The sequence below is a fragment of the Polyodon spathula genome, chromosome 16 (genome assembly GCF_017654505.1).
Source record: "Polyodon spathula isolate WHYD16114869_AA chromosome 16, ASM1765450v1, whole genome shotgun sequence".
Lineage (NCBI taxonomy): Eukaryota > Metazoa > Chordata > Actinopteri > Acipenseriformes > Polyodontidae > Polyodon > Polyodon spathula.
Genome location: NC_054549.1, coordinates 23,498,084 through 23,524,680, shown reverse-complemented (window position 1 = coordinate 23,524,680; position 26,597 = coordinate 23,498,084). Strand labels below are relative to the sequence as shown.

General features: G+C 40.9%; 1 protein-coding gene and 1 long non-coding RNA gene across 4 annotated transcripts in view; one reads left to right on the top strand and one right to left on the bottom strand.

Annotated features, from left to right (window-relative positions):
* Nucleotides 1–3,906: 3,906 nt before the first annotated feature.
* Nucleotides 3,907–26,597, bottom strand: part of itih6 (inter-alpha-trypsin inhibitor heavy chain family member 6) — a 43,481-nt gene continuing 20,790 nt past the window's right edge. For 2 of the 3 annotated variants that reach the window (XM_041274634.1, XM_041274635.1), the window contains exons 8-17: nt 26,142–26,313; nt 23,837–25,258; nt 21,742–21,759; nt 20,055–20,093; nt 19,061–19,087; nt 16,641–16,694; nt 14,871–14,915; nt 14,633–14,746; nt 9,566–9,949; nt 7,638–8,664 (exon numbers count right to left, since the gene is read on the bottom strand). In XM_041274634.1, coding sequence (XP_041130568.1) covers nt 8,408–8,664; nt 9,566–9,949; nt 14,633–14,746; nt 14,871–14,915; nt 16,641–16,694; nt 19,061–19,087; nt 20,055–20,093; nt 21,742–21,759; nt 23,837–25,258; nt 26,142–26,313 — 2,532 coding nt within the window. In that variant the 3' untranslated portion in view covers nt 7,638–8,407. Of the gene's footprint in view, nt 4,226–7,637; nt 8,665–9,565; nt 9,950–14,632; nt 14,747–14,870; nt 14,916–16,640; nt 16,695–19,060; nt 19,088–20,054; nt 20,094–21,741; nt 21,760–23,836; nt 25,259–26,141; nt 26,314–26,597 lie in introns of those variants that run through there. The other variant, XM_041274636.1, reaches the window with a different exon arrangement.
* LOC121329191 lies at nt 11,371–14,334 on the top strand. The gene is made up of 3 exons (XR_005951746.1): nt 11,371–11,522; nt 13,535–13,657; nt 13,755–14,334. It is a non-coding gene; the product is annotated as an uncharacterized LOC121329191 (long non-coding RNA).

The window sequence follows — 26,597 nt, the reverse complement described above, 5'->3', positions numbered from 1 at the left end:
CAGTAGGGCTTCAAGGAAACACATGTACATGGATTAAGGAGTGGTTAACATGTAGAAAACAGAAAGTACTGATTAGAGGAAAAACCTCAGAATGGAGTATGGTAACCAGCGGTGTACCACAGGGATCAATATTAGGTCCTCTGCTATTCCTAATCTACATTAATGATTTAGATTCTGGTATAGTAAGCAAATTTGTGAAATTCGCAGATGACACAAAAATAGGAGGAGTGGCAAACACTGTTGCAGCAGCAAAGGTCATTCAAAATGATCTAGACAAGATTCAGAACTGGGCAGACACATGGCAAATGACATTTAATAGAGAAAAGTGTAAGGTACTGCATGCAGGAAATAAAAATGTGCAGTATAAATATCATATGGGAGATACTGAAATTGGAGAAGGAATCTATGAAAAAGACTTAGGAGTTTTTGTTGACTCAGAAATGTCTTCATCTAGACAATGTGGGGAAGCTATAGAAAAGGCCAACAAGATGCTCGGATACATTGTGAAAAGTGTTGAATTTAAATCAAGGGAAGTAATGTTAAAACTGTACAATGCATTAGTAAGACCTCATCTTGAATATTGTGTTCAGTTCTGGTCACCTCGCTACAAAAAGGATATTGCTGCTCTAGAAAGAGTGCAAAGAAGAGCGACCAGAATTATTCCGGGTTTAAAAGGCATGTCATATTCAGACAGGCTAAAAGAATTTAATCTATTCAGTCTTGAACAAAGAAGACTACGCAGTGACCTAATTCAAGCATTCAAACTTTTAAAAGGTATTGACCATGTCAACCCAAGGGATTTTTTCGACCTGAAAATAGAAATAAGGACCAGGGTTCACAAATGGACAATAGACAAAGGGGCATTCAGAACAGCAAATAAGGCACTTTTTTACACAGAGAATCGTGACGGTCTGGAATCAACTCCCCAGTAATGTTGTTGAAGCTGACACCCTGAGATCCTTCAAGAAGCTGCTTGATGAGATTCTGGGATCAATAAGCCACTAACAACCAAGCGAGCAAGACGGGTTGAATGGCCTCCTCTCGTTTGTAAACTTTCTTATGTTCTTATGTTCTTATCAACTGCCTCCTTTCTCTAAGTAAGAGTTCAATCTCCTGCTGCCGTCTAGACTTCCAGGAATAGTTTGTACTTTTTCCTTCCTTTTTTCAACTCCTAACCTCTCGCTTCCATATGCGTAGATGATGTCCCCAAATTTATCTAGCTTCTTTTCAACTGTTCCACTTAGCCTTTCTTTCTTTCTAATGCAAAACAGAGATCCGTGTTTACTGTATTCCACTCAGTTTTCTCACAAACTCTTGGCCATTTAACTGCAGGCTTGTGCCCGTTGAGGTTCTTTTTTCTCTTCTGTTGGTTCGTCTGATCGGGTTTGTGAGGATCATTAGGTTCATCACTAGCTGTATCCATGCAAGTCCTCCTCACGTCTATGACAGGGGTGCTGATATCCTGTGAACTGTGGTTTGCTTCCTGTTGCTGGATTTCATTTGACTGACTTGACTGACTTCGTAAGAAGTACAGATCAATGAAAGGCCCTCGTCCCTAATCCCTCAAGCATTTCATTCTCTCTTGATTAATCTTCAAACCCCTGACCATTGTTGCCTTGCTCCAGCCGCAGACACAAACCTGGAGTTAAAAGCAGTAGCGTTTTTTGGGGGGGGTTTTGTTGAAACTAAAATGTGTTGCTTGGAAGCAGTAAAAAGAAAAAGAAAAAAAAAAATCGCCCTTTCGTTTTCTCCATTTTTTCAGATGACCGTTAATAAAGATTACCATGACAACACAATCAAACAGTTGGTTCCAGGCACATGGATAGAAACATTATCCTGGCTTGAGTTATCTAGATTAATTTAAACTCAGTCTATATTCTTGCAAGAGTTAGCCTGCTAAGTGATATCCTGTTAACTCAAACCAGATAACAAACTAAACCTGGCTTTTTTAAACCACTTTTGCATAATAAACCTGATAATCTTACAGCTGTACATAATAAACCTGATAATCTTACAGCTGCACATAATAAGACTGTAAACTCCGGAAGTTCTAATATAATTTATTAGGCTGTAAATGGCTTCTACTAATAATAATAATAATAATAACATAACTTGGCAATTATGTGTTAATCACTAGGAAAATGTATTATTAATTTGAATATAAGACACTGACTAAATTAAAATGCAAATGCAACTTGTTTAAATGTGCACTTACAGCGCTCAATCCTGGAGGAGCAGCAGAATTCAAATCATGCAGCAGAACTGCACTAACATTTGACCACCAGTGTATTTCCCAGAAACAGACTGTTCGGATCATCAGAAGAGAGACTTGCTCATTTGAAAGTTTAAACCAAACGTATCTGCTTCCGTTTGCTCATTACTACCACAAAGTAAACAGTGCGATTCTATAAGCTTAACATAGTCTGTTTCTCTTCAACTGATCGCACAAAGTACACGCAAGTTCACATTTATGAAGGCGACATTTTGGAAGTCAAAGGTAAGCACATTGCGTAAAGTGTGTAAGGCTGTGGGCTCCAATGCTTCTAACAGAAGGAGATCAACACTCTACCGTAGAATAAACTTGGAACCCCATCAATGTACTTGTAACAGAAGGAGAGCAATACAGTAGAATGGGTGGTACTCCAATTTATTTCGGATGTCATTTAAGCATTGGCTTCCTTTGCATATTTTTGATATAGTAATCCTGCTATATAAATGAATACAAACATGGTCATATAATAACAGAAATGTGTCTTGTTCTCACTTTTGCTCACTGTGTTACCTGTGGCTTCCTCCACTAACATCTAGCCTCCCACCCTCTTGTCTACATCCTGTTGTGTGGTTCACTTTGTTTGTGGTGTTCATCAGATGAGGCAAGAACACAAAGATTACCTGTTATGTGGTTTCTTCATAGGATGATGAACCATCGTCTTTTCAAATTTGGACAATGATCTATAATGATGTGGAGTTTTATGGAGGAGGGACACTGACGATGGTGCATAAAAGGGTTACATCACAATGATCTCTGGATAAGAGATGGATTCGCTCTCCTGAGACTGGGAGTTCACTTTGTGTGTGGAGTTCTTTCAACGAGGTAAGAAACTGGCATTCATATAAGGGCTAAAATGACCCTCTCTCTCCCTGTGCCACACTTATATTTTCCAATATAGTCCCAAAATACAGTGACATTTATGATAGTTTTTCATAATCTGGTGTAAGATATATAATAATTCTCCCATGAAAACAGGTGCCTCCATGTGGCAAAGTGCCCGCCCCTGTGTGAATTTTGTGTTGTGTGTTAATGTTGGTGTATAGTCATTGGTACACGGGATTGTCACAGAGACGGCCAAGTGGGCGGTGTCAGAACCAGGAAGGAATGAAATATACAGACAGATGATGTGAAATGAAATGATGGCGCTTGCTTGCGCCAGTTTATTGTAGATAAATGGGTTTAAACAAATAGAAAGCAACAGGACACGGCACTCTATGCCAAAATAAAAAGACAAACAAAAACGGACTATACTTAACAAAAATACGGAGAGCAGATTATTCACTTGAATCCCAGCACGTGAATTAATAAAGTGCAATTCCTCGTGCTCACATATTACTACATTTTACTTGCACGTGAAGTGCTGTGCAATCCTCTTGCTTAAATAAACATATACATTTTTAAACACTCGTGTTACACAGACCCGTTTATATCCCGTGTCCCAATGCCTATACACCAACATTTAAACACACCACACGCAACACATAACAGATAATATACACAGGGGAGGGCACTTTGTCACAGGGATACAAACGGGTCTGTGTAACACAGTGTTTAAAATGTATTTTGTATTTAGGCACGAGGATTGCACAGCAATTCACGTGCAAGTAAAACGTAATAATATGTGAGCATGGGGAATTGCACTTTATTAATTCACGCGCAGTTGTACCGCGACTCCAATTGATGCTCTGATGAGGAACCATAAATAAAGGAGTGGGACACTATGACATATTAGAAAATGGAGTGGGATTTCCTTTAACTGGATCTCTGGTAAACAAGCTAAAATGTTATCTTTTAAACTCTGTTAATCTCTATTCCAAATCAATCTGCCGGAAAATACGTAACTAGAGTATTCCTGTATTTTACCTTTTTTCTGCTTGATGAAAGAATCTCCGTCCAGTACACCCCTCTGAATGCTGGCTGTTGGTACAGCTCTGACAAAGAAGTTTGCGTCAACTAGAATTTTAGGATTGAGACATAATTTAAAAACAATTATATGAACATCATTTAGATCGTTTATTTAGCATTGTGTAATCAAAAAAACTTCAAAATGGTATTGCAAGTGTACTGGAAGCCATAATAATAATGCAGTATCTCATGTTAGATTTTGAAATGTCACATTTTTTGATTTGTCAGTTTTATTCTATAGGGTGATAACTTTTGGACATCTGTACAACTGTAGACTAAGGCCCGGACCAAACCAAAACTTTGACAACCTGCTAATCACACTTAACAAAACTGTATTTAATAGCGTTTTCTTTTTTTTTGTAAGTATCTTGTTTCATCTACTCATAAAAGGAATAACACTATTAAATACAGTTTTAAGTGCAATTAGCGGGTTGTCAAAGTTTTGATTTGGTCCCAGCCTGTCTGCCTCCTTGCTGTCCTATACATTCAATCTGTCTATTTAAATTTAATACAGCAAATAAAGTTTAAAAAAAAAAGTGTTTGCTGTCAGCAGCAGTACAATAACCATAATAGCAGCTTGTCTCTGGTTTGAATGAAGTTGAAGAAATCAAACAACCGGATACAGTCTGTTTTCAGCAATGTTATTTCAGGACAATGCTCTCTTTCTTAGCATTAGCACATGGGGGCTTCTAGGTATTTTTAATTACTTAAACTTTTCACTAATAAATGTGACAGTGCGTACAAGCAGGACATTTAAAATCAATACATTATTCGTAAAACTTATTAAGAATCAAGATTTTTATTTAGCCACAATATAACACAAGAACATTCAGTCTGCTTGTCTGTCATTTGTAAATTGTATTTGATTTGACAGTCACCAATTTACACGCTTTCTAAAAAAACTCTCATCTCTAGCTTTACCCTCACTTCCATTTCTCTTTCCAGTACAATCCATCCCTTACCTATAACTTTACATTGTAGGTACTCATACCTATTCTACCCCTCCCTATTTTGTGGAGGATTGGGCTATGTTACAATTAAGCTGAGAGGGAAATACTTCTTTCAAACAGTCCTCAACGGTCTGTGAACAGGACCACGTGTCATTCTCCTTCCCCCCAGTTTAAAAAAAGCCAGAAAACAGCGTCTCTTGCTCTAATTAGAACAGATCCTAAGGCTGCTGGGAAATCAAGGTGTCACATGATTATGGCTTCCTAGCAACAAGAACATCAGGATGGGAGGCTGACTGCTGCTAAGAAGTGAGATTCCTTCCTCAGCGATAACTAGAGTCAAACACATTGATTGTAGTTGAGGTTGAAGTACCAACTCAATGCGTGTGGGCTCACTGCATAACATGTAATTGATGGAAAACATAAACAATGCAAGGAAATCTGGAACAAAGCAATACATTAACATTAAACACTGTTATAAATACATGAACTATTCTGCAAGACCTAATAGTTACCAAACACATTGACAATATCTAATAAAAAGCTATATGTTCAATAAAAACAACAGAATTTTGGAAGTATCTATGTGTCATATTTAATACATATGGTTCATTTTTTGTAGGGATATTTTATTTCATATGAAAATATATTTTTTGGAAGTATATAAGTTTTTTTCTTGAAAATCAATAAAAAGTTCAATTTTTAAAAAACAAAATCATGGGAGAGCTGCTCTATTCAGCTGAAGTGGGACAGCAATGCCAATATTTACCATGTTTTTGCCATGCTGTTATTATGTACGGTATGTGTGTATTTTATAATGTTAGATTTGATGTTTGTTTTAAGGGATTTACAACATGAATTGACTTGACATGACTGCATGGGGAGAGTAGATGACACAACAATATAAGAGACAGCTTGGGGAGAGTAGAGGAGGAGGACACAGCAATATAAGAGACAGCATGGGGAGTGTAGAGGAGGACACAGCAATACAAGAGACAGCATGGGGAGTGTAGAGAAGGACACAGCAATATAAGAGAGTGTAAAGGAGGACACCAATATAAGAGACAGCATGGGGAGTGTAGAGGAGGACACAGCAATATAAGAGACAGCATGAGGAGTATAGAGGAGGACACAGCAATATTTGACAGCATGCCCCCTTTACTGTAGGTCCTCAATCAATCCCAGACACTTACACTGAACAAAAATATAAATGCAACATGCAACAATTTCAAAGATTCATAGTTACAGTTACAGTTCATATAAGGAAATCTGTCAATTGAAATAAATTCATTAGGCCCCAATCTATGGATTTCACATGACTGGGAATACAGATATGCATCTGTTGGTCACAGATACCTTAAAAAAAGAAGGTATGGGCGTGGCTCAGAAAACCAGTCTGGTGTGACCACCATTTGCCTCATGCAGCGCGACACATCTCCTTCGCATAGAGTTGATCAGGCTGTTGATTGTGGCCTGTGGAATTTTGTCCCACTCTTCTTCAATGGCTGTGCAAAGTTGCTGGATATTGGCAGGAACCCAAACATGCTCAATGGGTGACATGTCTGGTGAGTATGCAGGCCATGGAAGAACTGGGACATTTTCAGCTTCCAGGAATTGTGTACAGATCCTTGCGACATGGGGAGCTGTGCACTATCATGCTGAAAATGAGGTGATGGCGGTGGATGAATGGCACGACAATGGGCCTCAGGATCTCATCACGGTATCTCTGTGCATTCAAATTGCCATCGATAAAATGCAACTGTGTTCGTTGTCCGTAGCTTATGCCTGCCCATACCATAAACCCACCGCCACCATGGGGCACTTTGTTCACAACGTTGACATCAGAAAACCTCTCGCCCACACAACGCCATACACGCTGTCTGCCATCTGCCCAGTACAGTTGAAACCAGGATTCATCCGTAAAGAGCACACTTCTCCAACATGCCAGTGGCCATCGAAGGTGAGCATTTGCCCACTGAAGTCGGTTACGACGCCGAACTGCAGTCAGGTCATGACCCTGGTGAGGACGACGAGCACGCAGATGAGCTTCCCTGAGGCGGTTTCTGACAGTTTGCGCAGAAATTCTTCAGTTGTGCAAACACACAGTTTCATCAGCTGTCCGAGTGGCTGGTCTCAGACGATCCCGCAGGTGAAGAAGGCGGATGTGGAGGTCCTGGGCTGGCATGGTTACATGTGGTCTGCTGTTGTGAAGCCGGTTGGACGTACTGCCAAATTCTCTAAAATGACGTTGGAGGCGGCTTATGGCAGAGAAATTAACATTCAATTCTCTGGCAACAGCTCTGGTGGACATTCCTGCAGTAGGCATTCCAATTGCACGCTCCCTCAAAACTTGAGACATCTATGGCATTGTGTTGTGTGACAAAACTGCACATTTTAGAGTGGCCTTTTATTGTCCCCAGCACAAGGTACACCTGTGTAATGATCATGCTATTTAATCAGCTTCTTCACATGCCACACCTGTCAGGTGGATGGATTATGTTGGCAATGGAGAAATGCTCACTAACAGGGATGTAAACAAATTTGTGCACGAAATTTGAGAGAAATAAGCTTTTTGTGCATATGGAAAACTTCTGGGATCTTTTACTTTAGCTCATGAAACATGGGACCAACACTTTACATGTTGCGTTTATTTTTTTGTTCAGTGTAGTATAAATCAGACCGAAGTACTAAAAGGACTGGGGGCTCTCAAGACTAACAAACCCCTGATCTAGACGGCATATATACCCAAGAGAGGTTAATGAAACAAGGGAGGTCATTGCCAAGCTGCTGGCAGACATGTTTGAGGAGATGAATCAGTTTGCAAATGTGGTACCTATATTTAAGATTATTGGGATCCTTTAAGACTTGACTTGACAAAATACTGGAATCAAGAAACCTGATGAGCACAGATGGGCTGTTCTTTTGTTGTAGCTGGAATGCCCGATCAGAGACTAATTCCCTACATTTTGTTTTGCACTTTCATCAGTTACAGAGGTCTCAAATGTGTAGTTTTAAAATAAACATGTTACAGCAAACTGACAAAGCTGAAAAAGACTTCTAGTTTGCTATTTCTTTTTTGTTTCTTTTAATATTTCTAGACTCTAGTTAATTACAGGAAAAAAAGCCATTGAAAAGGTTGGAACAATTTCACCCTCCATCTGACCACGCATGTGCAACACTAAATGATAGCATGGCTTGCAATCAGATATTTCTTTAAACAGACGTAGAACACATATCATGATTTCAAAATAAATGAACATGTTTACTGTAAATGTGTGATAGTTTACATGTGCTCGACAATATAGTTCTTGTAAGAGCCACTGATCAGCCGCTCGACATACTGCCTGGTAACGATCCAGCACTGTCCGTCATGTCTCCGTCTCACTGTGTCCTTCAGCTGCTTGGCTTCCAGCACCACAGGAATCCTCTCCCCTCCCCTCCTCAGCTCTCCGCTCGCCAGCTTCTCACCACTGTAGGCCCCCCGGGGCCCCGACGTGTCTTTCCTTCTCACAATAGAGATATCAGCATGTAGGAACTGACCTAGAGTATTGTGGAAAGGGCATATAACAATAGAACAGAAGAACATTTAGCAATGACAGCAATGATCGTTGTTAAAGGATCCAAGTGATATTTCCTCAACAACATGACCAGGTAAACCATTCCATACCCTCACCACCTCTGTCCTAATTGTCTCCACTTAATTTCCAATTGCCCTCTGGTACTGGTTTCTGTACTGCACTTAAAGTATTGGTTTAGGTTAACAATGTGAACTCCTTTTAAGATTTTAAAGACTTCAAATCATGCCCTCCCTAATTCTTCTTTTTAATGTTATTCAGAGGCAATGCTAGCATGGAAGACTAGTATGTATTATGTATAGTGTATTCTAGATGGTAACTGTAGTTTGGAATAGAAAGAATATAAAAAGAACACAACATCAGGTGCACTGGTCTAGTCGAGCTGGAACACACCTTTATGGTACTTTGTAGTATAGGCAGAACCTTGACTTAATTACCTTAAGAATCTTGTTAAGCTTGTTTTTTCTCACAACTTACAGTACTAGAACCGCTGGTTTTTTTAATCTGATGAGATCAAATGCAAGAAAAAAAATAAAATTCAGAATGTAGTGTAAAATGTAATTGTGCAGAACTGTTGGCAGATATGTGCCCGTGGGAGAGGTGGGGTGATTTGAATGATTGCGGCTGTTCAGTTCCAGCACTTAGGATACCCCAGACAAGCTCAAAGCCAGGTAAAGAAAAATGAGAACCCAGTTTTATAGCAATAGAACCCAGAATCACTGAGGATGACTGCAGGCAACATAAAACAGTATGGGAGAAAAGCAATGCAGTGACATATGAAGCTAGAAAAATATACTGCAACATGATTTGCAAACATTAGTAAAGCTGTTTGTGTTGTTTCGTGGCAAAGTATAAGGGATACTCACCCAGCAGCCCATGTGTCTGTACAGACAGCCCCTTCCCTTGCGAGATGTAGAAGCCGAGGTGGCTGAGCTGCAAATAGGACGGGTGCTTATAGTGATGAAGCAGGACCAGGAACTCCACACCTCGCTCCAGCTGGATCCAGACCCTCAGTAATTGGTCCACAATGATCGTGAAGCCCCGCCTCTGCATGGTGGCTGGCTTATCAGTACGCAACGTGAGACGGTCCTCCCCAATCAGAGTAATGGAATCGATTGTTACCATGATGACCCAGCGGTCTGAACCGCTTACTTCCATGGAGATGTTCAGCTGGTCAAAGTAGGTGCGGGTTCGATCCTCAAAACCAATCTTGGAGGGAGCCCACATCAAGTGCCCAGTCACCTTCACACCTGCAGCAGAGGTCAACACGATGAGTTAGGTGTCAGCCTAGATCATATCATACCTTTTTTTTTATTTTTAGAGTGGCCAATTATGTTACCCCCCCAATTCTCCCCAATTCATCTGATCCCCCAACCATGGCAATTAAAAACAGAAGAATATAAAGCTTTAAGCTTGTCTGGTTCCCAGTAATCCCTTATGGAACAAACATATATGGTAGAAAAGTATGATCCTTATATTTTTTATACTTTTCTACGATATTTAAAAAAAGAAAAAGTTTTTTCCACAAGAGCTTGATTGATCTGAGAGCTTTGTCAAGGTGGGTCTTAAAGGATCCAAGTGATGAACGTTGGTTGGTGTTGAACTGATCAAAAACATGACTCTGAAATGCGCTCTGAAACATACCGGCGCATGCCCAATGAAGCGTTGTATGAGCTACATTAGCTCCGTGTGTAAACACACATGTATGTATGACAAACATGGTCTGTCTAATTTTCCATAAGGATGGAACTTGTACCTATTTTCATTTGTGTAGTAGACATCACACTGCACATGTTTCCTTCACATGTTGTATTTTGATATGTGTTATTATGATTAATGTTGCATTCAATAAAAAAAAAAAGCCAGTGTTGTGTAAGTGGTTGTGGGAAGAAGAAAACCAAGACGGAGTTCTCATTTCCAACTAATGAAGGGACCTACCCACTATTATAGCAAGGCAGTTTTAACAGCGACAGCGTGTGAGAAGTACTGTGGGAAAAGTACAGAGCAGTTAGAAGCCGTAAGGAGAAATTAAATCTTTAATTGCTTTAATCAGAAAATATGTTAATTGGGAAATTACTGCAGCTTAAATTCTAACAGCTGTGTGTCTTTTTCTAATAACAAGCTGAACTCAGAGCAGTTGATTCAAATTTGGTGCTGTTCTGAGACAAGGGAAGGGAAGGAGCTAACAGCATACACAAAAGCAAGGCAGTTTTAACAGTGACAGCGTGTGAGAAGTAGTCCATGGGACAAGTACAGAGCAGTTAGAAGCAGGTTGACAGCAGGTTGACAGCTGCAGAAACTAAACTAAAACTTACAAAAACAAACAAACAAAAAAATGAATAACATGGCCTTCAAGCCAGTAGTCTGTGACACCTGCATGATGTGGGAAATCCGAGAAAACCCAGCAGAGCTAAACCAAGTGTGTGTAAAGTGCTGGAAGATCCAGGACTTGCTTCAACAAGCGAGTATGCTAGAAATGGAGCTGCAGGAAATGAGACAGCAGCAGGAGCTTGAGGAGCTGGCACACCCACAGTTCTTGGAAGCCTGCACCCTTAACAGACAGTGTCTTGGCAGAAACATGGCAAATTACATTTAATAGATTAAAGTGTAAGATACTGCACGCAGGCAATACAAATGTGTATTATAAATACCATATGGGAGATACTGAAACTGAAGAAGAAATCTATGAAAAAGACCTAGGAGTTTATGTGGATTCAGAAATGTCTTCATCTAGACCAGGGGTTTTCAATCGGGGGTACCCGTACCCCTAGAGGGTACTTCTAAGGGTCATGGGGGGATAAGCAAGACGACTCAGGAATGAAAGTAAGAGAAAATAATGATCTTGAATTTTTTAACAGTGTTATATATTCTCTAAACCACGATGTGTGCTTATTTAATGAATGAAGCCTACTGTTTGGTTTTCTTTCTCAGCAATTTGTCAGTCCTAGACTATTGTGAAAAATTGTATATTAAACAGGGAAAAAAAGAAATGTGTTAATCAGATTATTCTGCCTTTTATTGCAACTGTGGTACCATTCAGTGAGCAAAAATTGTAAAGGGTACTTTAGCTGAAACCTCCCGACAGAAGGAGTAGTGTCAAACAAAGGTTGACAACATCTGATGTTCACAGTGTTGTTTCAATATACACCTAAAGTCTTAGATATAGCTCCAGCTGATTCGGAAGGTTTGCAGAATTGACACTTATCAAATAAACTAGCAAATGAGATTCAGAAATTATGTATTTCCTTTCGGAATGAGGTCTTTGAGGTTGACAAAAAAAATCAATTTTGTATTTTTTCATCCTTGGTTTTTGGTTTTCATTTGCATTTCCTGACAAACACACCCACAATCATCTACACACCGTTGAGTGGGAAAGTTGAATTCGGCCACAAATTCCATCTCCCTATCAGTTTCTGAACAGTTTGATGTTGAAATATTGTCTGGCATTATTTCGGACGTTCCCTGTTTACAGGGAAACTGTTAATGACATAACTTTGATATGGCAGTGGAACGATATGTTTTTCTTTCCGTTTGTAGATTTTTGCTTGCCATTGCAGTTGCCAAGTCCGCTTATAATAAGAGGAATTGAGTTTGTATTTTTAAAACGTTGCTTTAATTTTTTGAGTCGCGAGTTTGCGTGATTGGCTGTTGTCAATGCATGTGCATGTCATTAGAATTTTAGAATCATCCTATCCCCACCAGTTCAACTAAGAAAAATGAACTACAAAAAAATAAAATAAAACTAGAACTACTAAAAAAAAAGGAATTGGTATAAACACCCCCACTCCCCTCCCTCTGAAATGGGTTGGCCTTGTTTTGAGCTTGTTTTAACAGGGCTGCTTTTTTTCTTGGCAGCACTGCTTGCCATTGTAACTGTGTCTGTTTCTGTGATTTTTGTTATCAGACATCTTGGGGTAAACAGAAATAACAAAAACACTCAAACAGACCCAGTTACAATGGCAAGCAAAAATCTACAAACTGAATGAAAAACATACTGTTCCACTGCCACAAGTTACAGGGATTTACAGGCTGAATTGGAAACACAAACGTTATTATAATGGAACCTTATGCCATGTCGTAAATGATCCATCATGTGCGCTTTCATTGTTAAATATTGAAGTTGTGTCATTAACAGTTTAAATTCAAATTTTCCTCAGCAATACAGTGTGACTGAACACAGGGAATGTCCGAAATAATGCCAGACAATATTTCAACATCAAACTGTTCAGAAACTGATAGGGAGATGGAATTTGTGGCCGAATTCGACTTTCCCACTCAACGGTGTGTAGATGATTGTGCGTGTGTTTGTCAGGAAATGCAAATGAAAACCAAATACCGAGGATGAAATAATGCAATTTTTTTTTTTTTTTAGGCTGGATCATCCTCAAATACCTCATTCTGAAAGGAAATACATAGTTTCCGAATCTTATTTGCTAGTTGATTTGATACATGTCCATTCTGCTTACATTCTGAATCAGCTGGAGCTATATCTAAGACTTTGGGGACTTGTATTGAAATAACACAGTGCTGCTATAATTGTGGGTAGGTCCCTTCATTAGTTGGAAATGAGAACAACTCTGTCTTGGGTTTTCCATTCCCTGCAACCACTTACACAGCACAGATTATTTATTTATTTATTTTACTGAGTGCAACATTAAATCATAATAATACATCAACATGCAAAAGAAACATGTACAGTATGAAAGATGTCACTACACAAAACGAAAGCAGGTACAAGTTCCTTCCATATGGAAAATTAGATGGAGCATGTTTGTTACACAGACGAGTGTGTTTCCACACGAAGCTAATGTAGCTCATACAATGTCTCATTTCAGAGCACATGTGAGGGTACACGAGGAAGTCATGTTTTTTGGCTCAGAAGAGATACTTGCAGAGTGGCATTATGTTTGGGAGCATACAGATTATTATACAACGACCCAATACATTGGAACAGCAAGGTGGGATAGTTTATGTTTTATTTTTTTTGTACTGCTGATGTACCCTTTAAAGTATTGGTTAGAGATAACTATATCAATGTCAACTGCCTCTTTACAGCCAGGAGTTTGCGCGCCAATGTAACGATCCCCGCGGAATTCCCAACCGGCAACACGGCACAAGAAACCTGCATTGTGTGACTCGCCCTGCACACCACACAATCTCAGCAGAACAGCTTGAAATTACATGATATGTTCTACATTTATCTGCTGAAAATCTTTTGGTTTGTCACAATTTAACTACAAGCTGCTGCCCCTGGTCCTGTGCTACAGGTCTCCTGGACTGACTCAACTGCAGGACACCAGTGAGGAGCCTGGAAGCAGCAACAACATCTCATCCATACCTGCATTCTCATACCAGGCAACAAAACTCATTTGAAGGCTTCCATGATATCCTTAAAAATTAGACAGCATTTTAATGAAACCAGACACTCACACTCTCACAAGCTCAAACTCAAAAGCACTCTCACACTCGAGACCACATTTAAACTCACACTCACACATTCAAATAGTGACACACACACTCACACACACACACACACGACTTCTGACTTAGTTAAAAGGCACGCTAAAGAAGACTAAGTCAAAATGTTTGTTGATTTTTTTGTTGTCTCCTAGTTTGTAAATAAATGTTAGGAACTGTTCAGCAGCACAATTAATTTCAAAAACTGACATCAACTTGTGAGATTTGACATGCAATTAATACAAAGTACGATTGTTTATTCCTATTAAACAGTAATATGAATAAACATCTGGCACTGAGCACAGATCCCACAAAAAATGAGAGGCTGATGAGCTAAAGTTGGATTTTATTGGGTCACTTTATAGTACCAAGGAATCCCACTCAATTACATTACGTCTAATTACAGGTGAGAAATAAAATCCAATCATCCTGAAACAAAGACCGAAAAACAAAGCTCTAATAAAAATTAAGATCACCTGTAATAGGGTCATCTACCAGTCGGAGAATCTCATTTGCTTTTCCATCAATGGTAAAGCAGATATTTTCACCAGATTTTGGCAAATTAACCACAAAATGAGGGTCTCCATCCACTGTCAACAGAAACAGATAGAACACATTGAAGAGGATGCTCAGTGAGTGGAAAAGAAACAGATAGAACACATTGAAGAGGAGGCTCAGTGAGTGATATCAACTTGTTGGGTCTCTCAAGCTTACCTGAAGATGAAAACCTCCTGCCTGGGTGGGGCGCACTGACCAAATCTAGAATGAAAACAAATCATTAGCCAACTATGGGTCTCATTCACTAAATGGCAATTGTCTTTCTTGCCCCAAAGACTCACAGCATCCTACGAGACAGCCAGACCAGAGAAAGTAATTATTAATGGAACATTTATGTTTAACTCTACACATCAAATAATATGTGTTTGTTCAACTTGATCTCCCTTTGATTTATTTTGTAATATTAATCAAAAGTTAGCAAAGTACTCACTAGTCAATTAAAAGTTCTCTATTTACATTTCAAAGTGTTTGTGAAACGTCACTTTTTTAATGTTAAAGTGATGTTGTTTGATTGTATTTATGACTGCACTTCAACTCTACTTCTGTACATTCATTCATTCATTTACAGTTTCCCTAATTTTCTTTCGCCTACTTAAATATCACATGTACATGGTGACTATATAAATATATTAATATAGACAAAATTGTTACATAGGACAAGAAGCCAAGCAGCTCCATATACACCTGCCTCATAATCTTCATATATCCTGGACTTCGAGTCTTGTGCTGCGCCAGGATAGCTGGTGATCACATCAAGAGTCCTCAGTTTCACACACCATGTGTACATTAATGAAGTGGTAATGCTTCCTATTATGAAAGTTCTTTATCCTGGGGTGGTGACAGTGCTATGTCGGTGCAATCAATAGCCCCCAATACATTTGTAAAGCCAGGCACTTCGTAAAAGGCCACTTTTATATCATGGAGAGCATGCGTCACTCTGGGATAATAGATATAATTATTCATTCAGTACCTGCTGTGAACACCGGGAAAACATGGGTTGGGAAATCCCACCAATTGCTGACACAGTGTCTGAAACGACCCTGATGCTAAATAATGTCGTATGCACAGCAATTCCACTAGACCTGGCACTGCATGACTCCTATTTGTAAGCGGCTCTAGATCAGATTTGATCTCCACATATAAGTAGGGGCCCAGAACAGGTATTTTTGAAAGAAATTCACAAACGACTATCAAAAGAACAAACACATTTCAAAGAGTGTCACGAAACCGCCATTTTAAATAAATAAATAAATAAATCACCAGAGAACTGTTGTTCTATTTACATTATATTCTACTGATCTAAGTTGCCTATGTGAAAGCCCATGCCTGTACCAGCACTAAACCACACTGCACAATTAGAAATGAAAGCCCATGCCTGTACCAGCGCTAAAGCACACTGCACAATTAGAAATGAAAGCCCATGCCTGTACCAGCGCTAAAGCACACTGCACAATTAGAAATGAAAGCCCATGCCTGTACCAGCACTAAACCACACTGCACAATTAGAAATGAAAGCCCATGCCTGTGTAAACACACTGCACAATTAGAAATAAATGCCACCACTGCACACTGCACAATTAGAAATGAAAGCCCATGCCTGTACCAGCACTAAACCACACTGCACAATTAGAAATGAAAGCCCATGCCTGTACCAGCACTAAACCACACTGCACAATTAGAAATGAAAGCCCATGCCTGTACCAGCATTAAAGCACACTGCACAATTAGAAATGAAAGCCCATGCCTGTACCAGCATTAACGCACACTGCACAATTAGAAATGAAAGCCCATGCCTGTACCAGCATTAAAGCACACTGCACAACTAGAAATGAAAGCCCATGCCTGTACCGGCACTAAAGCACACTGCACAATTAAAAATGCCGTGATGTCCCAGCTGCAACCCCCTGAGCGATCCAAACCACTTACCAGAACCTGAGGCCAACATCAGAAACCTATCCCCAGGGGAGTCCATCTCAGTATCTGTAATATGAACAATCACAAAACTGATCTCCAACCACGCATTAATCAAATCATTTAGCAACGGTGAAGGCACACAGGGGTTGAATAAACAGGACAAGGCTCTCTAAGATGGGAATTTGCCACATTTAAAGTGGGTATATTTGCATAAAATGGCGAGGAGCCCTGTACATGTAATTGTTTACTTTTAGAACAGGGTACCCCTCCGCCCCTGTGCAGTTTATTATTTTATATTATGATTTATTTATTGTATTAATGTATTTTTAAATGATGGCGAAAGCCATGCTTTGTTATTGTTTTATTTCTATATACGGCGACGAGAAACCGTAGCTTTTGTTTGGTAGTGTGGATGGAAAGCCCCATCAACTATGAAAAACATTGCGCAGAAGGTGGCCACCTCCCTATTAATTAATTGTTTAATTTATTGCTAATTGGGAGATGGTCACCTGCATAAAAGCCTGCAGCTCTCTGCACTCGGCTCCATTCAGCCCATCTTGCTCTTTTGGTTGTTAGTAGCTTATTGATCCCAGAATCTCATCAAGCAACTTCTTGAACGATTCCAGTGTGTCAGCTTCAACAACATTACTGGGGAGTTGGTTCCAGACCCTCACAATTTTCTGTGTAAAAAAGTGTCTCCTATTTTCTGTTCTGAATGCCCCTTTGTCTAATCTCCATTTGTGACTCCTGGTCCTTGTTTCTTTTTTCAGGTTGAAAAAGTCCCCTGGGCTGACATTGTCAATACCTTTTAGAATTTTGAATGCTTGAATTAGGTCGCCGCGTAGTCTTCTTTGTTCAAGACTGAATAGATTCAATTATTTTAGATCCGGTTCTGTTGCCCCTGTGTGTGTTCCTATAGCGTGAGGAATGTGTGTGGTGTGTGTGTTCCTATAGCATGAGGAATGTGTGTGGTGTGTGTGTTCCTATAGCATGAGGAATGTGTGTGAGGAATGTGTGTCTGTGTTCCTATAGCATGAGGAATGTGTGTGGTGTGTGTGTTCCTATAGCGTGAGGAATGTGTGTGGTGTGTGTGTTCCTATAGCGTGAGGAATGTGTGTGGTGTGTGTGTTCCTATAGCGTGAGGAATGTGTGTGGTGTGTGTGTTCCTATAGCGTGAGGAATGTGTGTGTGTGTGTGTGTTCCTATAGCGTGAGGAATGTGTGTGGTGTGTGTGTTCCTATAGCGTGAGGAATGTGTGTGGTGTGTGTGTTCCTATAGCGTGAGGAATGTGTGTGGTGTGTGTGTTCCTATAGCGTGAGGAATGTGTGTGGTGTGTGTTCCTATCATGAGGAATGTGTGCGGTGTGTGTGTTCCTATAGCGTGAGGAATGTGTGTGGTGTGTGTGTTCCTATAGCGTGAGGAATGTGTGTGGTGTGTGTGTTCCTATAGCGTGAGGAATGTGTGTGGTGTGTGTGTGTTCCTATAGCGTGAGGAATGTGTGTGGTGTGTGTGTTCCTATAGCGTGAGGAATGTGTGTGGTGTGTGTGTTCCTATAGCATGAGGAATGTGTGTGGTGTGTGTGTTCCTATAGCGTGAGGAATGTGTGTGGTGTGTGTGTTCCTATAGCGTGAGGAATGTGTGTGGTGTGTGTGTTCCTATAGCGTGAGGAATGTGTGTGGTGTGTGTGTTCCTATAGCATGAGGAATGTGTGTGGTGTGTGTGTTCCTATAGCATGAGGAATGTGTGCGGTGTGTGTGTTCCTATAGCATGAGGAATGTGTGTGGTGTGTGTGTTCCTATAGCATGAGGAATGTGTGTGGTGCGTGTGTTCCTATAGCATGAGGAATGTATGTGGTGTGTGTTCCTATCATGAGGAATGTGTGCGGTGTGTGTGTTCCTATAGTGTGAGGAATGTGTGTGGTGTTTGCTCCTATCATGAGGAATGTGTGTGGTGTGTGTGTTCCTATAGCGTGAGGAATGTGTGTGGTGTGTGAGTTCCTGGTATGGTGCTGCTATGTCACATTCTCATGATAATCAAGAAATTATGACTTTTTTTTTAGTATTTCTACAACTGCACTACTGTTTTTAATAGTCGTGGATGAGCTATAACTGCACTACTGTGTGTTTAATATTTGTGAATGAGCTATAACTGCACTACTGTGTGTTTAATCACTGTGAATGAGCTATAACTGCACTAAAGTAATGGGGTTTCTCTTCCCTTTGAAACTGTTTCAGTCACAAAAGTGCAGACAGGTTTTTCAGTTGTATAGTTGAATACCCTGAACTAGATGGCCAGAGGTCTGTTGAGAGTATGGAACACTACTTGTATACAAGAATGGCACCTCGAATTAAAATACCCAAAAGGAATATATGCATCCGGTTCTACCATATGTCTCCAGGATACGTGACAGACTTCATTCAGTTAATGCTCACCATCAAGTAGGTCTACATCTTCAGTGCCTGAAAAAAGAAAACACAAAACATTTCTTTATCTTCATTCCAGGCCCCTTGATTACTGTCACTGGGCCTGGAGCCCTAGTAACCAGGCCTCTTGGTTACTGTCACTGCTCTGGAGTCCTAGTAACCAGGCCCACTGATTACTGTCACCTGGATCCATAGTATCCAGGCCCATTGATTACTGTCACTGCGTTTGGAGCCCTGGTAACCAGGCCTCCTGATTACTGTCAGTGTGTCTGGAGCCCTAGTAACCTGGCCCCTTGATTACTGTCACCTGTAGCCCTAGTAACCAGGCTCTTGGTTACTGTCACTGCTTTTGGAGCCCTAGTAACCAGGCCCACTGATTACTGTCACTGCGTTTGGAGCCCTAGTAACCAGGACTCTTGATTACTGTCACTGCGTTTGGAGCCCTAGTAACCAAGCCTCCTGATTACTGTCAGTGTGTCTGGAGCCCTAGTAACCTGGCCCCTTGATTACTGTCACCTGTAGCCCTAGTAACCAGGCTCTTGGTTACTGTCACTGCTTTTGGAGCCCTAGTAACCAGGCCCACTGATTACTGTCACTGCGTTTGGAGCCCTAGTAACCAGGACTCTTGATTACTGTCACTGCGTTTGGAGCCCTAGTAACCAAGCCTCCTGATTACTGTCAGTGTGTCTGGAGCCCTAGTAACCTGGCCTCTTGATTACTGTCACCTGTAGCCCTAGTAACCAGGCCTCTTGGTTACTGTCACTGCGTTTGGAGCCCTAGTAACCAGGCCCACTGATTACTGTCACTGAGTTTGGAGCCCTAGTAACCAAGCCTCTTGATTACTGTCACTGCGTTTGGAGCCCTAGTAACCAAGCCTCTTGATTACTGTCTCTGCGTTTGGAGCCCTAGTAACCAGGCCTCTTGATTACTGTCAGTGTGTCTGGAGCCCTAGTAACCAGGCCTCCTGATTACTGTCATTGCGTCTGCACTTGGAGATACTCACCATACTCATTTTCAGAGATCCCTGTCATTAGGAACGCCACTGAAACACAGAGAAGACTGCGTTAGCAAATCTCCAGTGGTATTTGTTAGGTAGGTATGTGAATGTTTCACAATCAGTGGATTTTCATTTGTATTGTAGCTGATATAGGTTATCGCTGCTCCACATGCTTGTAACTGCTTCATCAAAAGATCTTGTGTAGTTGCCAAACATAGTGAAGACTGAACTGTTAAAAGACAGTGTTCAAATTAAATGGATACAAAGAAGGATAACTTACCCTAAAATGGAAAAAAAGAATGTGGCAATAGACAAGTTCATGTCTGCATCTATACACATTGGTAGTTCCAATAAAGATAAAACCATATCCATATGAATTATTTTTGGTCGTCGCTTGTAGGAACAAATCCCCATCTCAAATACCCTTGTCCTTTCAGCAGTAAGGCCATTCAATATGAAGTCATGCGCAAACTTATTAGAACAACTTAAGGTTTGTCATGTATATCTTTTATATATCTACCTGCATGAGAACCTCTATGTGTGAGAATTTACAGAGGAGAATATACAGAAACAACAGGCACTGTTGTTAGACCACTTTGTGCTTTAATTAGGTATCTTAAAAACAACTTCTAAAAAGTTTCATGCATTTTATCACTTGTGGCTATGTGTTCCTTTTCTCTTACTATTTTTAATTAATTGCATGTGTGGTGTATTAAAATCATCAATTGAATTAGACAATCACTAATTTGACTATTTTGACAATTTGTCAAGATTTTCAGTTTTTAGTGGTGTGACAGGGAGCCGGGTTGCTGGTTCCTGTGCAAGTGAATGTGCCTGGGAGAAATCAGATGCGACTAGCAGCAGGAGACATGTTGCTAAGCGACCAGCTGAGTGGTAGGCTCGTCCAGACCTGTGAGGATCGGGTGGTCCAGATTGGTTGGGGGGCATGCCTGGGATGCTGCACAGAGCTCAGAAAGTGACTGCTCCACACTTTGGGGTGACTGCAGTGTCATGGACACAGATGGGGGTGGAGAGTGTGTTTGTTTACATCAAGGAGGAAAGTGTCCACTCTGCAGGAGCAACTACCACAGAACCCTTTAACTGGTAGATGATGCCTGTGAAGGAGATTTCCCAGCCAGAACCGTTGGAGTGGTCCGGAGGTGCTGGGAGGCTAGAACTTCGGTAGCAACAAAACAAATGTAGGTCAGCTTGGGGGATGTGGATCCCAAAACAGTGTAGAGAGGGTTACACAGAGTACCAGGCTCCTGGAGCAGGACATTCCTGTTAGTGGGACTAGAGTTCATCATTTTGTGTGGGAAATTTTTATTTTTAACTTTGTTTTGTTTTTGTTTCTTTATTAAATGTAGACCCATTGCTGGTACCCTAGTGTCAGAACTATGTTGAAAATTAAATCTGTGCGCCTGTGTGGCATATCAATGCCAGTGCTCTATGTTTGTCTTAGTGTTTTCTTGTAACTACCCACACATGTAACATAGCCCTTGTTACAAGTGGTTTGATTTCATATGCACAACAAATCAAAACAGAAGCAATGGAGTGTTCTAAAAAATGTGTACACTACTCTATAGCCTAGGATTGTGATTAGTTTTAATTTCTTTATTATTTTTATTCATAAAATAACAAAATTATACTGCCAGGCAATACAATTTCTTTAAAGAAGTAAAAACAATCTTACCTGTCTGCTGCTGTCCATCTGCAAAAGAAAGAGAAAACATCATCAAAGCTAATCTCTAACATCTATGTGCACTACAGGGGTTACTGTAAATCTCACGTCATTGTGTGCATAAGGGTTGAGTGTACGGTATTAACAAAACACGTTGAGTAAATCTTACAAAATTTATACACTGCTACAATTTCGCAGGTCTCAGATGTTCCTATCTGAAAAATATCTATGGTAAAGAAAATGTATCAAATGCTAATTGCAGTTACACCCACCCCTCGCTATATTCTTATATCACCCCTTCGGATATATCGTGGGCCTGGAGTTGGCTACCCATTTTTACTGTCTAACTTAGTTGCAATATACATAGGCACTTATAATTACTGTTTGTTTTATTTCATACTGCAATTAAACAATAATATACAAAATAATTAAAAACAAAGCATTAATATTGCACTGTTATCATATACACATGTATTGCACAATAGCACAAAGCACATTTAAATATCTACTTGCTGAAGCGGTTTTTAGTTTAGCCAGTGAGGTGTTCACGTGTGGCAGCAATGCACTAGCAGAAGCCACAAGGCAGTGACGTCAGCTCCCTAGCAACAAGCCTGCTATGTTGTTGTTGTGAATGGATTCTATCAATGCAGCAGGTTGATGCATTTGGGAAAGTAGAGGAAGACTTGTGAAATTAGTTGGAGACTGAAGCTGATGAGAAGCAATTATTCTCCGCAGTACGAAATAAAACTACACCCGCGATATATCAGTGGGTGGTGTACTTCAATGCTACACTTCAGCTTCGAGAGGTTGCAGGGTCTAAATTGAAACAGCTGAATACAAATATAAAAACTAGACATTGCTAGTTTGCGTCTAGAATACTTTAAAAACACACACAAAAAAAACATTACTATATAGCTTCTGCTTTCACAATGAAGCATTGGATTTCTAAGATTGTCTGTCCCTTTCAAAATGAAGCATTGGATTTCTAAGATTGTCTGTCCCTTTCAAAATGAAACACTGGATGTCTAAGATTGTCTGTCCCTTTCAAAATGAAGCATTGGATTTCTAAGATTGTCTGTCCCTTTTCTAGTTTACTATTCTGTGGTACCCCTACTGAGTACCATCAAGACTGCAGAAACCCTAGACTAGTTAATTTAGTTTGACAACTAGTTTATTTACGTTAGTTTGTTTCTTTATTATTATAGTATATACATATACATATTCAGTTAATTTAATATGTTGATGCATGTGCGTTATGACAAGTAATACATATTTATTCATTTATTGGTTTATATTGTGTCTGGTGGCTAACCACATCTTAGAGACACTTCGGTTATAAGAACACTTCTCTTGCTTCCTGAGAGGGGTGTTCTTTTAGCCAGAGACTACTGTATAAGCAAAATTAACAAACAAGAGGAGGCAATTTGGTCCATCAATGCCTGGCCAGTTCCTAGTAAATGCATCCCCTACATGGCTAAGGTAGATGGAGGATCTCAAACCTTTCTCTACATTATTTAGTTTGATATTGCACTCCAAGTCATTATGTGACAATTAATGTAATTAGATTGGCTTCTTCCTTTCTAGAAGCTAATTAAGTATGACAAGTTTACACTGATATTTTTTTCTTCATCTGCTAAACCTTTTGTCACTTAAACAGTATTCCACATTGTAAGCAGTGCATACACTTTTATAGTCTTTTGCTCTAAATGTACATGTACAGAACTAATTATATGGCTTAATGGGCAGAGTATGTGGGAAACAAAATTTATTTAGCTTAGAACTAAAAATAATTAAGGAGGACTTGATTGAGGTCTTTAAAATCTTAAAAGGAATTGGCGAAGTTAACTCTAGCCAATACTTTAAGAGCAGCACCGAAATCAAGACCAGAGGACACAGACTTAGAATAGAAGGAAGGGGATACTTCCTTATTCAGACATTCCTAGTCATGTTGTTGAGGCTGAATCACTAGGATCCTTTAAGACACAACTTGGCAATGTTTTGAGATCAATCAGCTACTTACTTTAACATGAATTACCAAGCCTGTCTGTGCCTTACCATGATTTCATGTTAACCATTGTAAACCACAGTTATCATTTAAAAGACTTACCTGTCTGCTCCATTATCTCCCCTCTGTTGGGTGCCTCTGTTGGTAAAACCATTGACATAAAAGTCATGTTGATAAAAGATGGCACCAGGAACTCTGTGCCCATCTCTTGTGCTTGTGGCACAGATGTGGTGCCGTGAAGAGGCGGGCTGCTTGGGGTGAAGGTTGGCATTGGCAGTATGGGAGAAGGCACGGTAGCCCTGACAGAGTCTCCTGCAAAAGTCTGGTTAACCCCGCCAGTGTGATCAGGCATGGAGTTGATGGAAACTGCAGCTGCGGTTGCAGGAGGGAGTGGGTTGGCATCACTTGAGATTGCTGTACCATTCTCAAAGTCGGAGGTAACGGGTTTCGTCATGGGGGGGCTTGTGGCTGTGGGGAGTGGGGAGGAAGTGGTTAAGGGGTGTCCAGTAGTTTGCAGGCCAGTGGGAGAGCTTTGGGTCTTGGGTTGGGGAGCAGTGGGTTGAACTTTGCTGGTTTTTGAGTTGATCTTCACAGTCGTGCTGCTAGTTGGTAATTTTTTTGTAGCAGTGGTTGGTGTTGGGTGCCGGTTGTCCGTAGCTGGTGGTATAACGGTTCTAGACACTGCTAGAGAGGTATGAGCTACTGTACTTGTAGTGCTGGGTCTGGGGGTGGTAGTGGTAGTTGTAGGACCGGTGGTGGGACTTTCCTCATCATCAGGCTTTATAACAACCAGAGAAGTGACAGGAGTGACAAAATTGTACTTAAGGGAGAGATTGGTGGCTTTCTCTGTCAGCAGACGTCGAGTGGCAGAGTCGGTCGTGTTAATCCTGGCTTCCAAGAGCTCCCTGATGGTGAAATAAGCCCACAAACGACGGACAAAGTTAGAGATTCCTCCCAGCTCTCCTGGGCATCCCAAAGTAGAGTTTGCAAGGCTTGGAACATCCACATTGTTTTCCAAAGCTAAACGTTTCTTGGAATCAGAAGCAGTTAATCTCACTTTGAGGTCCTGGATTCCCGGCTGGAGTCTCCCAGCCACAAGAAGTTCAGATCCCTGGAAGTAGTTTGGGAAGAGAGCCTGAGTGACGTCATACACGTGATTGTCTAGGTAGTTAAGTTGGATGTCAAAGAGTAAAGGGCTAGCCACTTCGTCATAGAAGCCTGTGAGCTGCAAGGCAGCGTCAGAGTCTTCGTAAATGCGGCGGGACACTCCACGGTTCTCCATGGACAGGCGGCGCATCAGCGGGAAATCAGCATCGTCCCCGAAAGCAAGGCCGAACAGAGAGGTGGAGCCGAGGGCCTTCTTGGCGTTACGGGCAATTTTCTCCCCGGAAGTCACTCCTGTGGTGGGTTCCCCGTCTGTCAGAAAAATAATTAAGGGAACTCGACGACTGCCTGAGCTTTCTTGTGACGCACTGCCATTGAGGACAGAGGCAGCCATTTGCAGAGCTGAGTTGATGTCTGTCCCTGAAAAAACAAGGTGAAAAGGCATTCAACATGCAGAACTCCAAATCAGCATTCAAGGTAAAACTATAAGAAACATAGTCAAGAAGAAAAACTTTTGAACCAGGATGACTTTAAAATGACTACAATATTTTACAAGCAAACTATGTAATGATCTAGAAGGTGATATGTGATGAGAATAGCAGTTGTGTGTATTGTCAACTGCAGCAACAGATACCTCTGAGAGATCAGGGAACACAGCAGTCAACCCACAAGGTGAGAGATATCTATTGCTGCAGTTGATGCCTCAGACAGTATTGGCTGCAATCATGTTCCTCCAAAAAAAGCTGTCTTAGAAACTGTAAAACCTGTTTTGCACAATCAAGGTGATTCAAAAGCCACTCAAGTTCACGAACCCAACGTCAGCACATCAATACCTTACAATCTCACCAGGGTCAGCACAGCAATACCTTACAATCTCACCAGGGTCAGCACAGCAATACCTTACAATCTCACCAGGGTCAGCACAGCAATGCCTTGCAGTCTGTCCAGGGTCAGCACAGCCCTGCCTTGCACTCTCACCAGGGGGGTCAGCACAACAATGCCTTGCACTCTCACCAGGGGGGTCAGCACAACAATGCCTTGCACTCTCACCAGGGGGGTCAGCACAACAATGCCTTGCACTCTCACCAGGGGGGTCAGCACAACAATGCCTTGCACTCTCACCAGGGGGGTCAGGCCTTGTCAGCACAACATGCCTTGCACTCTCACCAGGGGGGTCAGCCCCCCCCCCCCCCCCCGCATCACCGCTGACACGAATGCTGAGATTTTTAATTTTAGAATTTCCCTATCAGCCTATTTCTTGTGGAATGGTCAGCATTTCTTGTGGTTTGCAGGGTCAACTCACATCCATTAGCTTCAATTTTGCTCACAAAGTCTTTGGCGCTCTTCACATTGTGAGGGGTGGCCTGGATTGTGCTGTCTGTCTTCCACAGCTCCACCTGGTCTGAGAAGGTGATAAGGTTGAAGTGGTCGTCAGGTCGGAGGTCGCTCAGAATGGTGTGCATTGCTTTTTTTGTCTGCAAAGAAGAGCAGGCAGATGCAGAATTACTACAGTTCCCACTGGTGAGTAGTTAGCTTGATAAACTTGCAGGAAGTGTGAATGTGGAAGGAGGAATGAAACACGGACAATCCAGCTATACTGAACGCCTGTAACACTGCCCCCCAGTGGACACCTGCAACACTGCCCCCAGTGGATGTAAGAAATACATCAGTAAGAAGTACCACATAGAACAAATATGGCATTTATCAAAAATAATAACAATACGTTTTTGCATTTTACATCCACTGGGTGTTGCTACAA